The 15,144-nt window shown below is 48.0% G+C and overlaps 4 protein-coding genes across 4 annotated transcripts; 1 reads left to right on the top strand and 3 right to left on the bottom strand.

Annotated features, from left to right (window-relative positions):
• Positions 1-3,880: 3,880 nt before the first annotated feature.
• GGS25DRAFT_531958 (uncharacterized protein) lies at positions 3,881-5,082 on the bottom strand. The gene is made up of 3 exons (XM_049265549.1): positions 4,728-5,082; positions 4,522-4,630; positions 3,881-4,411 (listed from the first exon to the last, which is right to left on the bottom strand). The coding sequence occupies exons 1-3, from the start codon at positions 4,857-4,859 to the stop codon at positions 3,945-3,947; spliced, it is 708 nt and encodes a 235-aa protein (XP_049117197.1). The 5' UTR covers positions 4,860-5,082; the 3' UTR covers positions 3,881-3,944.
• Positions 5,083-5,635: 553 nt separating this feature from the next.
• Positions 5,636-9,408, bottom strand: GGS25DRAFT_492790 (DNase I-like protein). Its single transcript, XM_049261214.1, has one exon. The coding sequence runs from the start codon at positions 9,016-9,018 to the stop codon at positions 5,800-5,802; it is 3,219 nt and encodes a 1,072-aa protein (XP_049117198.1). The 5' UTR covers positions 9,019-9,408; the 3' UTR covers positions 5,636-5,799.
• Positions 9,409-9,903: 495 nt separating this feature from the next.
• On the top strand, positions 9,904-11,365 carry GGS25DRAFT_492791 (PH domain-like protein). Its single transcript, XM_049261215.1, has one exon. The coding sequence runs from the start codon at positions 10,147-10,149 to the stop codon at positions 11,038-11,040; it is 894 nt and encodes a 297-aa protein (XP_049117199.1). The 5' UTR covers positions 9,904-10,146; the 3' UTR covers positions 11,041-11,365.
• A 1,758-nt stretch (positions 11,366-13,123) lies between these two features.
• Positions 13,124-15,144, bottom strand: GGS25DRAFT_492794 (uncharacterized protein). The gene has a single exon (XM_049261216.1). It carries the CDS (start codon positions 14,875-14,877, stop codon positions 13,210-13,212), a length of 1,668 nt encoding a protein of 555 aa, XP_049117200.1. The 5' UTR covers positions 14,878-15,144; the 3' UTR covers positions 13,124-13,209.

The following is a 15,144-nucleotide window of genomic DNA, read 5'->3' on the forward strand; positions in this document are numbered from 1 at the left end:
GGGTTGGTTCGACGCTACTCATGTACGTTGGCCTCGTGGGGTCCTAGTCTAGTCGCAGGTGAACACGCAATAACGCAACGACTTTTAAAACTGCCTATATAAGTCCCTAAGTTGTGTACATAGGTAGGTATACAGATAAAACATCGCACCATCGCTTTAGTTGTGTCATAACGCTTACGCTCAGCTGCTACTCGTACGAGGCGAACGGCGCGCTTATCGTTAGATCACTCACACACGCGTATTGATGCAACTTGGGATATAGCATGCCGGCCTACTCTTATCAATCAGCTCATGTTTATGTACAAGTAGATTGTGCTGAAGTCGTTGAGGCTGATTTGTAATCTCGTCGAATATCGAAAGAACACATCCGCTCAGCGTATACAGACTCCTGAAGCTTATCAAAGGAGGTTAAGTATGTAAGTAAGTAGGTCTGGTACGTAGGTACTTATACATGGGAGACCAACATTGAAGATCTTCTCTCTCAATTCCAATTCATGCCTACCTATCACTCGGCATCTCATGGCAGATTCGGCCAAGACAGTCACACATCTGACTAGCTCATTTCACTTACATTGGCAAGTCAGTTATGATAGCAACAGCACGAAAGCGGAAACTGCCCAGGTGCACTATTTGCGTATTCGACGCGGATCTACATCGATAGAAACTGATCATGTCCTCTTGTCCCTATACTATATTCTTGGACCTTTGATAGTAGCAGTTGTTGACATCACCTACGAGCCTAGGTCGGGCACCTAGTGTAGGTAGGCAAACCACCTAAGGTTAGGTAATGAGCTGATCTTTTTCTCAGTCTGCCTTCACCTGAAATCCACCATATCCCCTACCTACTCACCCGCGCCGATACCACAAAGGACATTCGGAGCAACGCCAACACCCACGCCCAAAGTTTCCCAAACAAGCTCCCAGCATATCTCAATTTAATGATCGTCAGTCATTCAGCGCCGCAATCCAAACAGCTTGCGTAATATGAAGCGCCAAGCGCTTCATCAAGTTGCTCTCTACAGGAAGCGCGATATCGCCCTAGTGTGCGTGGCAGAGTGTGATAATCGCCTTGTGAAAAGCTTTTGATAGATACGGAGCGTATCGCTCTATTCTCAGCCTTGCCCAATCCATCATCCCAAGCATCTTCTTCGAGAAGAGTATTGGGGTAAACAGGTACCCAGGGGACAGCTCAATCCGTACATCGCCACCGCCGAGCCAACCCTCAAGTTCCCAGCTATGTACCTACGTATGGTACGCAGCTCGTGCAGATATCTATATAGTGCGCCAATATATATATACTATATATCGGCGGTACCGAAATCACACAGCGTACGGTACAGGAAACGGTCGTGCTCCCCATAATGTAGCGTACCGTGGTATGCCTACTTGAGAGTTCATAACATAGCACGTGCTGCCGTCACAGTCTTGGCGAACTCTCGGCCGGTTGCATTGGTATCGTACATCTATAGGTAGGTATGATATAGGTGATATTGTATGAGCCGGCGGAGCGGGCAGTATGCCTGGGGGGAGTTGATGTCGACTTGTGTTGAACATGTCTGCGGATCTTGGAGGGAAGTAAGAGGAGAGACTTTGGCGGTTTATATCCCAGGGGACCAGTGGTCTTGCAATCTATGTCGTATTTGAATGATACCGTGTACATGGCGAGAATCTAGAGCCGATGATGATATATGAAGTAACTCCGCGTTTGAAATTATGTTTGAGTTAGGAACTTGCCTACCTCGTTACCTAGGTAGGTAGACAGACTCTTAGGTATAGAGATCTTATTAACATAGCTACCTAGACGAGTCCCTGGGTAAAGTACATGCTCGAAGGCTAAAGCTCGAGGATTGTGAGGATTGTCAGTAGAGAAATAATAGCCTTTACATACCTAGAATATTTCTCATCACCTTGAATTTCGTACAAGTCTAACCCTGAAAGCCTTCCATCTCTTAATCTATCCATATAACACGTTAGTAGTAACAAACTGGTATGGGTCTCCAAGGGGCTGACGGATATATCTCGAGGCAGCTTCAACATGACATTGGAACAACACATGGTAACGGGCGAAGTTAATTGAATATAACAGTCCTTGACAGGATCAGTTCCTAGACTTTGGGCAAAATAGGGGAAGATTAAGTACCTAGGTAGATAGCAAAACTGAATCACCCCCCTATTTCTCCTTGGCTTCTGTCTAGGTATTGTTATAGTACTCATATGCTATAGCTTGTAAGAATTCTGACTCGAAACCGCGTAGGAAGCATAGAGCCCGTGGATAACTGCCCAGGTGGTCACCTCCCTAGTACTCACATACCCAGTAACCAACCAGTTGGTCTAGCCTATGTGTGTCGTTCTCCCTTTCCAGTACTTTGCTAGTCCAGGCTTCTATATGTCGAATATTTGTCTCACAAGTCATTATGAGAGCAGGTACTATGTAAGTAGTACCTACCTAGGTAGCACACCTCCCAGTGGGGCCGTGCTAAGTACCAGGCTCAGGGTGAAGTGAAGCCTTATATCCAAGGCAGCCACCGCATCACCCGGCCATACTATTATTCCTGTCCTTTCCCAGCTCGTGACCCACCTCACTACCTCCCGAAGTTAAACTTATAAGTGCCCGGAAAACAATGTCTTTCACTTCCTGGGTGAGAACCCGGGTACCTGGGTTTTCAACCTAGGTTGGCTCAGTGGTAAGGTGCGAAAACCACCAGGGCTCCCCAAAGAGTGCGGGTTCAGAACGAAAACCACTGTGGGACGCCCGAGGGTGCGGGTTCAATCCTACCACAAATCTTTTGGCTTTTTTTTTTTTTCTTTTTTTTTCTTTTTACCCTTCTGTACCTTTACGCTCTCCCATTTCTTTCTTTTCTTGTCTTGTTTTTATTGTCATTTTATTCTTTTTTAAATTTAATCGACATTACATACTTCGTCACTACAAATACCCAATACCAACCAATTATGTAGAAGCTCACCTAAACCTCAAAAGAATGAACTGTGACGTCGTTCTTATCCATGGACAAGCATACCATTCACTAGGTACCTCCAACCAAACGATGCCACCTTTCAGTACTTGGATCACAGATCCGAGGGGTATGAGATGGGAAATTCAGCGATGACTCGAATGAGCCATTGACGCGTTGGCGTGGATTTTTTGAGTACCTACCTACCTAGTAGACAACCCATCCTAACGTTTGACTAGGCGCCTAGGTACCTAACTGTGAACACATGCGAAGCCCTTCAAACCCTCCACGAGGAGTACCACCAAGGCCGTAGCCACACACTGCCATGTTCACTCTCTATTTGTTCTCTCGTCATCACCTAGACACCACGGGCCCCAAAGCTAAGCAATGAAATCGACTTCAATACAAGACTCTCAACCGACAAACCGATACCTTGGACATCAAGGCCTTCTACACATGAAGGGCAATCAATGAATCGCTTCTAGCCGATGTTAAGGATACGATATTGAATACTCCGCCGAGAATGAGGACATGGTTGGATGGTGGGAGCATGGGAATACTGGGAGCACGTGGCTTTCTCGTGTACCTATAAGACGGCGCCTACTAGAGAAACGAAAGGGGGTGGGTGGATGGTTGAGATTCTCAGCCCAGAAGAGGTAGAAATCTTCAAACTTGTCAGCCTCTACATCGTACCGTGAACAGAATCATGGGGGTACACATGGGCATGACTACTGGGGGAGAAGGTAGCCGGCATCTTTATATCTTAGCCAGATGTTCACACCGATATTGCCTTCTACACCCCCGAGATTCAGCAAAGCTCACATCGCCCACTCCAGACCAGCGTCGTCGCCGTAAAGTCTTCTGATTATGTCTTCTCAACGCACCCATATAAAGACTATCCTATTTTTACAATATATCCACCACACACATATATATCTCAATACCTCAGATAAATACGCAAGCAAGTAGGTTACCCATGTGGCCACCAGCCCCCTAGCACTCGAACCAACAATCCGAATTCCGAACCCTCAGCCCCGTCTCGGGGTTCGTCCACCCGCCCACCGCACAATACGGCTCCTTCCCTTCCCCCTTCCTCGTATCGCTGCTCCAGCTCTTCCCATTAAACGCCATCTCGAACCTCCGCCTCGTGAAATCCTCCTCCTCCTCCGCCGCGCACCCACCATCAGCATCACCTCCCCCCGCGCACCCCCCCTTTTTCGGGAACGCGAAGTGCAGCCTGCCCGAGCGGATCGTGAGCGACGCGTCGTCGCCCCAGCGCAGCACGTCGTTCGTCGCGGTGAACAGGCTCTCGCCGCGCTCGTCGAACAGCTCGAGCATCAGCTTCATCTTGCCGTTGCCGTCGCCGCTCCCCTGGATCATGTGCATGCGGCACGTGCCCTTCGGCGGCGAGGGTGTCGGGGTTGTTTTCGGGCTTGGCTTGTCGGGTCGCGGGGGGAGCACTGTGTAGGGAGGTAAGCAAGGGCCTTGCGGTAGGTAGATAAGGGGGGGGGGTGTCTTTTTCTTCTCATGTTTAGGGGGGGGGAGGGGGCTGGGATTAGGGTAGACGTACTGTTGGTGGGCGTCGCGCGTTTGACGACCGGTGGACCGACCGCGATCGATTCGTCGGCATCGCTTATATCCGTTTCAATCGTTTCTTCCCAGACACCGGTAGTTGCAGGCTATGTAGAAGCATTAGCAATTTTACCCCTTTTGTCTCACGGAGGTATCGTGATATCAGGGGTGAATCTTTGAAATCAGATAAATATCAAAACTAACCGTGGCTTGCTCTCCTCTATATATGGTAGATCCCCTAGCCTCAAGGTCCCCAGCCTGGAGCGGCTTCGAAAGAATGCTTCCGCTACTGAGAGATACGGCTGAGAGCAGCCCGAGCACATTGAGAAGCATCATGGTTGGTAATGCCAGTATAGATCTGGATGAAAATTGTCCAGATTGGAAGATGAAGGCTATGCTGATTCTATGGGATTCTTGAAGTTATTTATTTGGATTTTTCCAACCGTGTCTTTTCCTCCCCCATTCCACTTCCAATCTACTAGATTGTCTTGCTCTACAATTATCACCATGCTACGCCGCGACTAGTCCTACAAATGCAGTGAACTTTTCGGTAAAGAGGATCGTACCTAAAAATATCTGGAAATAGTACCAGGTAGGAAGGGATAGTGTGGGGCTTGGGCTGAGGCAAAGCGATGTCGACGGCCAATGAATTTTAACCTACATGATGAGGTCTAATACGATGATGGCTTCTTAAATACTAGGTACCTGTTTACCTAGGTAGGTAGGTCATTATCTTGGCCAATAAAAATCCTATTTTGACTTTAAGTAGGTAGGTATGCCATCTTCGATCTTCATGATACTACCTACCTACCTACCTAGAGTAGGTAATCTTACAAAATATATAGGACTGCCGTTGCCGTGTGGTTGACAAGGTGAATGCTATGCCGAGCAGACTAATACCTATCTCATTAGGTAGTTATACCTAGGTAGTACCGACTATTTCGTAATAGATCCAGCGGCGTATCACTTGTACTTTTGTTGAATCTTATATTCTATACTAGGTACCAATCAAATTGCAATCATAGCATCGCCTCGTTTGGGACATGGTCAAACGAAAGAAGCCAAAACGGGTTTGCACGAACGAGTTGTGAGAGTGTAGACCAGTTTTGTCCTTATAGTGGCACAGCTTCATAAACACACATATATAGCCTCTACACGCGTGGTTGACATACACAAGCAAATGATCTAAGTGACTATTGCGTCTATATATCGCTCTATCGGTGGCATTCCCATGCCTGAATGCCCTCCCCGCCCCTATTGCTACTATAGCGTATCATCATGTCTCGTCTCTTCGTAAAAACACCTCAACGACACCTCTCATCTTATTTTCTAGCGCCTTTTTCTCTTTCGCGTTCGCTGGTACTGCCGCGCGGCAAATAGCCACCCCGAATATCTCAGCAGCTCTTCTCTCCCATGCGATCCTTCGGAGAATTATGCTCTGGTCGATTGCTGGCGATGAAACCGACCCAGTGTTGGTCCGACGAAAGCTCATGCGCTTTCCTAGTGCTATACTGGAGCTAGATTTACGTTTGTTTAACGCCTCTGTCTCATTTTTGCTGAGCGGAACTAGTTCGTTTCCAACCTTTGATATCATAGCCATGAGAAAAACAAAAGATATGTTATAGTAAGGTGACGTGGAGAGGATGTCGAGGATGGTACTCTTGGCTTGTTCGGCCTCCGTAGAATTCTTCGCATCTCCTATACTGGGAAGCGCTTGCTCGATCTGAGCCCATAATGACGATGTGATGATGCCGTCTGGCATGCTACGGAGAAATAGGAGCAAGACCTCGCTCATGATCTCAAGTCGTTTTAGCGACGGCACTCCGGCTTCAATTGCATCCATCAAATCCCCATCCGCTTCCAAAGTCTCGATCATAGCTACCTTGAGTTTGGTATGGTCTTCGGAATTGGTTGTAGTCCACGAACTTTGTTCAAAAGGCCAGCCGGGTTTATCGCGTGGTACCTTTGCCTCTTCTAACATGTTTTCATCCGCTATAGTTCGCTCCGCCAAGGATTCCACGGCTTCGGTTAGTTTGAAGAGTTCACTTGGCGATGATTTATGTACTTCCAAGGCAAGTGGTATAGATCCCCCGTTTTGTCGTTTCTCTACGAGTGCTCGGATACCACCATTGCGCGGAACGCGAATGAGTTCTTCAAGCGAGCGCCCAAAGCATGTCGGAATCCACGTAGCCCTGATTGGGATGAAATGATCTCTCCCATCCATGACACGTAATATTAACACGTCTTCCAGTTGCGCCATGCCGTTATTTAATGCCTGTATGTGAGCCAAATCATGGACGTTGGCTTCTATGATAGCATCCGCCGTTTCCCCTGGTTCCAAGGTTATTTCGTCGCCCAATGGGTCCTGTGACTGCTCATCGTCACGAGCTGACGAACGAGAAAATTTGAAAAATAGCCACGGAGGGTACTTCGTAGCATCCTCTACGACATTTGGCTTATCCACAAAGGAAAACTTGGCTGGGACGCGTCCCGTGTTGGCAATAGTTAAAAATCGAACATTGTTTCGAAGAAATCCGATATCTCCGAAATCAATACCTTCGCTTCCATCCGTTACTTTCTTTTCGTCGATCGAGTCTTTCCCATCAACAAGGACAGTGATTCCTGGCCGCCCCTCATTCTCAGCTCGGTCGAGTTCCCAAGCTACTTCGGCATGAACTTTGGCTTTCAATTCGGGAACGACAGCATCGTAATCCAACGTGAACACAGAAACTAAAGGTTTGTGATCCGACGACATAATCCGTTGATGGCTCGTATATATATCCAGATGAATCCTATCGACAAACCCTTCTTTTGTGATTACTTGCTCCGAATCGTCTTCGGCTTCGTCCTCGTCGTAATCGTAATACGAAGAATCGTTGTGCCCAAGGTTGTCAGCGCTTGCATCCGTTGCGGGATCATAGTCAAATAAGACGTTTTCGTCTTCCGCAGCCTTATCGATGCCTCTCTGCTTCATTTCTTCATCTTTTTTCCGTGCCTCAACCTCATCTCTACATTTCTTTTCGTACTGAGTGACGTCTGTACGCGTGCGATATAGAATGCGATCGCACCAACTTGGAGCCCGCTGCTTGTCGGAGGAGTCGAAAAGGCCCACAGTACCGACATCATACTTGTATGTCGGCAAAAATGATATGGTTCCTTCGCGCCAACCCTCATGAAATGCTTTGCGCTCTTTCATCATGCGCTTCAGCTGGTCGTGCGGTAGTAGAGAATCTAGAGTCGCTTGAAGTGATGCTGGGTCGTCGTGAGGGTCGGGTATAAAATCGTCGGGATCTGGAAGTTCAGTATCCTCATCGTCTGAGTGTTTGTCAAAGGAAGTTTCGCGTGAAATCATGCCGGGTGTATTTGTGCCATCTGAACCATCGTCCTCGTTGTTGCGTAATACTATAACACCGTCATCGCTGAACATTTCCCCGGTATGTTTCTTGCTGACGTCGTACTCGCCCCGGGCATGTAACATCAATAAGTGCCGGATATCTTCTCCAGGTAGACCATCAATGCGGAAATTCAGGTCACCGAGCCAAAAGGCGAAATCTTCATCCCCTATCTTTTCGCTTTCGTCTTCAAGTACACCACCATAATTTATTGGAGGAAATTTAGTTTGGGTTATAATTCTATTGTAGTCCCAGCATCGTCGATCAAGACTAGCCTGATCGTGGCCGGAAGCGAGATGAGAGTTAGTGAAGACGAGGCGAGTGGTCTCACCTAAAAGAAGTCGAGAAGTGATTGCCCCCTTATTTCCCCAGTAGCCTGTGAGACCAATCACGCCAGTACCAACACTAACGGTAGACTGGTTGGAAATAGTCGCAGCTACCTCTGGGGATGCATATATCAGTAGTAAAAGACCAACAAGTTGTTCGCTTGCAACGAGAGTATATCCTTTTGGTAAAGCGGCCTCGAGCGCATCCTGCCATTTCGCAATGGCATCGGGATCGGAATAGAATGTTTGGGTGACAATGTTCAGATTGACGATTTCCTGAAGTCCAAGGACATAAAGTCCTATGTTGTCACCGCCTGGCATTCGCACATGTGACTCAGGTTTCCCACCCTGTGTAGACATGTCTAAAGGTTCCAGCCCTTCCTGTTCCCCCAAACCTGTCCCCGGTTTCGCACCTGTCTTGGATGACACATTTTTGTTTTCATTTGCTCCCGTAATTTCGTCGTTATTTGATAAGCTCATCCGGGCCAATTTTGCATCTAGTTGTGGCTCGAGCCCTTTCCCGTCTATGAACCAGCTCGCTAAATCTTTGTCGGTGCCCGGACAACCAGCAACATTCCAGGACCCAACTTTGATTCGTATGCGATGTGACCTGACATATTCTGATTTTCTAGCAAGTACGGCGCGGGATAGTGAATGAATATTCGATGTTTTTGGTTCGACAGGTTCCGCATCGGACATGATTGAGGGTTCGCGGTTGGAAGACGCCATAGTTGCTTGGGTATTAGGTATAAAAGATCGGATTGTGGAGTGGATCATGTGGCCAAAGGTGAGAAAATGGAAAAAACGAAACTAGAAATGGGTATTTATTTCGGAATATGAATGAGTGGATTATCTATGTCGACTCGTGATCGCGTATAGTGGGTTTGGAGTCTTTCATGGTGACTTGTGACGTTATAGTTATAGAGGGGCGGCGATTAACTTGAAATGCCTGACACAGTCGAGAGATATATTTTGATGTAATGTTCTGGACAGTTGCTATATAAACACAATTATACAAAGTGGTCATTAAGGACTCTTATTTAAGCAGTGTGCTGATGAAGTCAAAAAGGATTTTGTGGTATCAATTAATGTATCAATTAATGTATCCATAGATGTAAATCTTTAAACTTGGAACATTGAAACATTGGATTGATGTAGAAAATGAAATGCAACCTTGATCAGCCAGCTCAGCTTCAAGCGATTAGATAAGCTACTACTAACTAGGCATAACCTTGGAAAGTTCAAGGCTAGCGTGCTATTTGCTCTACAATTGGCATACAAACATGGAATTGCTTGCTTCATGCACTTGACGCTCAAAGACGACTATTCAACAACAATAAGCATTATAATATTCTGATTTATTTGCTGCGACTCAACCTAATGAATAATGAATGTACGTGCAGCCTCAGAAAGGATAGATGCATCATATATACATCATGTGCAAAGTACTAGCTACCTACTAGGTAGGTAGGGTATGTATAAACGGGAGTATACATCCCCTAGGTAATTAACCGAATCTAACAAGGGTAACTAGAGGTTATAAGGTGGGGGTGGGGTACCTAGTATTTAGTTAGAGGTACCGATGTACTAAGTACCTATGTACCTAGTAGCTTGACAGCAGTTGCGTTTGAATCAACATTGAACATTGAATGTTTAAAATGTTTTTAATTTGTCGGCGCAAAGTACCGACCTTATGTAGCTTCCCTTATTCAAAACATCATCATCATTTGAAACCCAACCTTCTATTCCTTTTTTAACTTACCCTCCCTCCCTTCCCACCTTGTAGCTTATTGTCAACGTATCAAAGAACAATAGAGGGATTTATTGATTAATTGTTACGACAATAAGAAACAAAGAAAAAGGGAGGAAAAAAAAGAAAAGAAAAGACCAACTAACCGGACTACAATGTCTCAGACAACACCCCGCAAACAACAGCACCGAAACCAGCAGCAGCAGCCTTATTCGCGCTCTCCTCATTCCCATGCGCAACACGCCTACTCCAACTCGCAATCCCATTCCGATCAGTACCATCAATTGCGTCAAACCCACTCCCGCAACCGATCGCAGCAGCTCCGGGCCCAGGCCGCCGAGCAGCTCCAACTCGCCAACAACTCAGCCGCGTCCGACTACGAGTCCGACACCGTGCGGTACATGGCCTCGCACCCGCCTCCCCCGCCCGCCTCCCTGGCCACGCGCACCAACACCGACCTTAACCTCAAGGTCCTGCGCCGCTACCGCCCCGGCATAACCAGCATCCTCTCCATCGCCGCCAACGCCGTTGTCTACGTCTTCACCCCGCCCGCCAAGTGGGACAAGTCCAACCTCGAGGGCACCCTGTTCATCTGCGCACAAGGCGGCGACGATGACTACCAAGAAAGCGAAAAGGGCAGCGGGGCAGCTAACGGATGCCTGTTCGTCCTCAACCGCAAGGGTCTGCAGAACCTGATCCTCGATCTAAGCAAAGTCTGCGACTTTGAGCTCTCTAACGGCCTGCTCATCTTCAAGCTCGACGCGGACGGCGCCGTCGCCCTGCCCATGGAGAACAGCGAGTCCGTCAACCCCAACGTCCTGGGAATGTGGATCTATGCCGAGGACGAGCAGGACAGACGCACTAGCACCGCGCTTATCCATGAGATGTGGTCCAAGGCCCGCGCCGCGCGGCAGGAGAGGGAAGGCGCTTCGGCTGACCCATCTTCGACGAGTACATCGCCAAGTGATGGCGCGGAGCTCACTTTGACGCAAAGGACGGGTCGCAAGGTTAGCTTGAACGAGCTATTTGGCCGAAAGAACGGCTCCTGAGAGGATAGGGATGGTGATACGGTACATAATGTCAGTGGCAGGGATTGGCGAGAAAGGAGGGCTTATGAGCTGAGCTAGTTCCTCGAAAAGAAAAGAAAAGAGACACGAAAAAGAGTGATACGGATGGTAGGTTACGTCTGGGTTGGCGTTTTTTTACAAATAAAAAAGATACCCGAGATCGGCATTGTTATTAAAAGAATCAAAAAGGGTGTTTATCTTTGCCATAGGCTTTTGGCCCTCCTTCATTTCTACCTACCCCCTTTTTTTCGTATTTGGGTCTTGCTTGTGCTCGGTCCATACATATGCCAGACTACCTTTCTTCTTGTCTTGTCTTGTTTTGTCCTCCCGTATTAAATATCCGCTCTTGTAGGTGTGCCTACGTAGTGTAAATCTGCGCGGCTGCAAGAGCTTAGAACCTAGAACGTAGAGTCTACCTCGTAGGAGCTCTTAGTATAAGTTTCTTTATACCTGCCTATATACACACACGAACACTCGACAACCTCAACAACGGTCTTTTTTCATACACGTCGATGCTATTATTAATACTAATTGTTACACACACCTATATGCAGCTATCTATCTATCCATCTATCTGGCTTGAAGATCTCTAGGTTACATCTATCTGCCTTTCATCACTACTACACTTCCATCCGAAGATGGCATATAAAGAATAAGATAACTCAACACACCCAACCCCTTTAAGCAAGAGGTTAGGTCTCCTCCTCCTCCTCCTCCTCCTCCCTTTTCAAATAAGCCCTCTCACCCGCCACCCAACATCGAGAATTATGTTATTGTATAGACCACACACCTACCTATATGTAAACAGGCATCTTCTTTCTCCTTATATCTATCTATCTATCTATTGAAACGAATTAGCCAGCGACAGCGGTGTAAAGCAAAGATTCCCAATCCCAAATTCCCAACTCCCAGTTCTCAATCCTCGGTTCCCGATTCCCACCCAAATCCAAATCCAAATCCAAATCCAAATCCAAATCCAAATCCAAATACATTCCCATTTGCCGTCCGACATCGCGTGTATGTAATGTAATGTAAATATGCTCGCCGAAGCAGCACTGGCGAGACAAGGTACCCAGCACAAACAGGGCCTCGAGAAAAGAAGTTTGATAGTACAAATGGAACGTCTCCCTTTCTCTCTCACTCACACACAAGCAACACGCTCTCCTTAACCTGGCCAGAGTATCCTGATCAGATTACTGTCATACAAGGCTCTATCAAACCAGAACTGACTCTAGAGAATAAAACCTGTTACTGGCGGAGTGCCTCTAAACGTCCCGACACACGATGAGGCTCTATCGTTCGCTCTCTAAAAGGCACCAAACACCGGAAAAGAAAGGGACGGCATCTTCAGTCATCCCCGTAATACAGTTGGGTAATATCTCAGAAGCCATTGCTTTTCAGCAAGGCATTTCTTAACCACGAAGCGAACTAGATCTCGGGCCCTGTACAAGGATACGTCAAATCCGTGTGCGCTACAGAATGCGTATCCCTAGATGTAAGTAAAAGCAGCAAAATCTCGCCCGTGTCATAAAACTTCTTCACCTTCCTTCTCTTCCCTAAATTTGAGACCACCCTCAACCTTGATTCCACCACTGACCCATTCGTGCTGCTCTACCCTCTCCATAGACCAACGGCTTCTAGCTCGCTTCAAAAGACCCTCCGTTATTTCCATCGCCCCTTTCAAGCCCTCACTCTCGAACTTCGCTTCATCAGCATCATGATCGCCATCATCGCCTTGATACTTTATCCATCTCCATTCGACGCGTGCGATTCTGTGGCTCGTTCTACTCCGCATTCTCTGCGCGTCACTGGCGCCGGGGGGAGGGTCAAAGGGAAGTCGCGATTCGAGGAGTGCGTACAGGAGGACCCCAAGGGACCATGCATCGATAGCGCGTCCATCGTACGGCTGTCCTAATATGACTTCGGGTGCAGCGTAATCATCCGAACCACAACGAGTCTCCAACTTCTCGTCGTCAGCTACGCGTCGTGAGAGGCCTAGGTCGGTGAGCGTGATCACAGAATATGGGTACGTAGCCCAGTCCTGATCGGGATTGGTAAGCTCAGATGGTGGGATATTAACCAGCACATCTATCGTCGCGTTAGCGCATGATCATTCAGCGTTCGGTGTTTGACACCCTCCAATTGGTAAATCTAAGGGGTAGAAAACATACTCTCGAGCTTGATATCCCGATGAACGATTCGGCGTTCATGGAGATATTTGACTGCACCAACTAACTCGGCAAAAATCCTCCTCAAAAGTAGCGGCGTTAAGGCCTCTCGGTGGGTTGTAGCAACATCGAAGAGATCACCGCCTGGGCAATAGCTTAAAACCAATAGTGCTCTCGTGGGTTCTATATTCCAAGCTTTCAGGTGGACCAGGGATGGATGACTTATTGACCGCATGATATCCAATTCTCGCTTGAGGCTCATCTCGATACGTTCTTCCGATGCCCCACCACGGGGCCCATGTTCGCATACTTTGACAGCCACCAAAGTCTTGCGATCGGGCTGGGCACCTGCGCTTGGCGATAATAACCCATTTGATCCGTTAGTTTTCGGCCCATTAGATTCATCGTCGGCCTCAATTTGACTCGTCGCCAACATCACGCGGCTGAATGTTCCCTGGCCCAGCTCTTTGACAGCACGCCATCGGCGAAGCCTTTGATCATATCGGCCACGAGCCTCGAAATATTCGTAACGTGATCTCTTGGAGGCAAGACTATCACTACTCTGGGAGGACTCGCTAGGTGGGGGCGTCGGTGGTTTTGCGACGGGTGTTATTCCTCGGGCTTCTGACAGGTGTGGTTCCCGGCGTAGGTGAGGATCAGAGGCACTATCCACTTCCTTCTTATTAACCTTTCCAGCTACCGTATTCTGTCTCTTAGGTATCCCTTTAGGATCTGGAATGTATTCGCTAATACTCCTATTGCGAGTATGTTCGACCTTGCCACTACTAACTTCAGCTGCGTGACCAATATTGAGACCCGCATACACTCTTCTTTTGGATTGGTGCGCTAGCGCCGACGCCACGGATTCACCAGATGCAGCAATGATAACTGAATCTGGCATGGCCGGAGGTATTATTTCACGCGCCTGCGATGGGCGGCGGGAACCGAGTCGCTTCCAAGGGCCTGGAGATTCGCCACCTAATAATGGTGATGGTAGCGGCGTCACATCGCCCATAGCAGATATGACGGGACTTGGGTAGTTCGAGCTGGTCGCGGACCCGATGCTTCTAGAGTAATGCTGCTTGAAGCTAGGGGTCCTCGAGACAGGTCTGAGGCTTGGAGATGATGTTTTGCGCGACAAGTTCACGCTCGAGCGATAGGTCGGAAAACTACTAGTGTTGCTATTGAGGCTGTCGGATCGCGACGGTAGAGCAGGCGGGACATCCGTCGCGATTTGTAGAGGATTGCTACCCCTGCTCAGTGGAGAGGGGGAATCGGAAGGCTCGTCAGAAGAGGAAAGGGGATCGGAGGGCGGGTGTTGAGGTAAGGGCGGAGACGGTGCGGTGGTATGTGATTGAAATTGAATCTGACCTTCGGAGTTCGGTAGCGTCAAGTTCGTTGGTTCTTCGCATAAGTATTTAGGGTTTGAGTTGTTGGAATCGCCGTCATAAAGTTGTGCTAAACGGTTCGCGTGTACATGGTGTCGATTCAGTGCGTCGGCTGCGGTTAAAAAGGGATGCGATTCTGAGCTATGTAATTCATCAATGGGATGTATATTGGTCTGAGACTGCGACACAGGTCGGCGGTTGTGGTCAACAAGAATTCCTTCCGGCAGGAACTGGGACGGGGGCTGGGCCTGTCCGCTGGTCATGTTTGATTGCTGAATTGACAGGAAGACGGGCTGTCAGTGGGATGGCTTAATAGGTAGAGACGGTGTGAAACGATAAGACGGGATCTTGTGTTTAATGACTCGGCTTGGGAGTGAAATGTAGCAGGAACCAACTAGCAAGGATTAGGGAAGCGTTTGTGTCGAGGGAAGGGGAGGGGATCCTTTTTTTTCTTTCCCTTTTTTTTACAGGGAGGTACAGTATACCAGATCTAAAAGAAGGGCAAAGTAAGAATGGAAGTGAGCACTGTA

This window comes from Hypoxylon fragiforme, assembly GCF_022984875.1.
Source record: "Hypoxylon fragiforme strain CBS 206.31 chromosome Unknown GGS25scaffold_5, whole genome shotgun sequence".
NCBI classification, from domain to species: domain Eukaryota; kingdom Fungi; phylum Ascomycota; class Sordariomycetes; order Xylariales; family Hypoxylaceae; genus Hypoxylon; species Hypoxylon fragiforme.

Excerpts from the sequence above, each read along its gene's own strand:
- GGS25DRAFT_531958 (XM_049265549.1), bottom strand. The coding sequence starts at position 4,859 with ATGATGCTTCTCAATGTGCTCGGGCTGCTCTCAGCCGTATCTCTCAGT. Across the intron at positions 4,631-4,727 it reads ATAGAGGAGAGCAAGCCACG|CCTGCAACTACCGGTGTCTG; the intron begins GTTAGTTTTGAT and ends GCTTCTACATAG. Across the intron at positions 4,412-4,521 it reads ACGCGCGACGCCCACCAACA|TGCTCCCCCCGCGACCCGAC; the intron begins GTACGTCTACCC and ends CTCCCTACACAG.
- GGS25DRAFT_492790 (XM_049261214.1), bottom strand. The coding sequence starts at position 9,018 with ATGATCCACTCCACAATCCGATCTTTTATACCTAATACCCAAGCAACT.
- GGS25DRAFT_492791 (XM_049261215.1), top strand. The coding sequence starts at position 10,147 with ATGTCTCAGACAACACCCCGCAAACAACAGCACCGAAACCAGCAGCAG.
- GGS25DRAFT_492794 (XM_049261216.1), bottom strand. The coding sequence starts at position 14,877 with ATGACCAGCGGACAGGCCCAGCCCCCGTCCCAGTTCCTGCCGGAAGGA.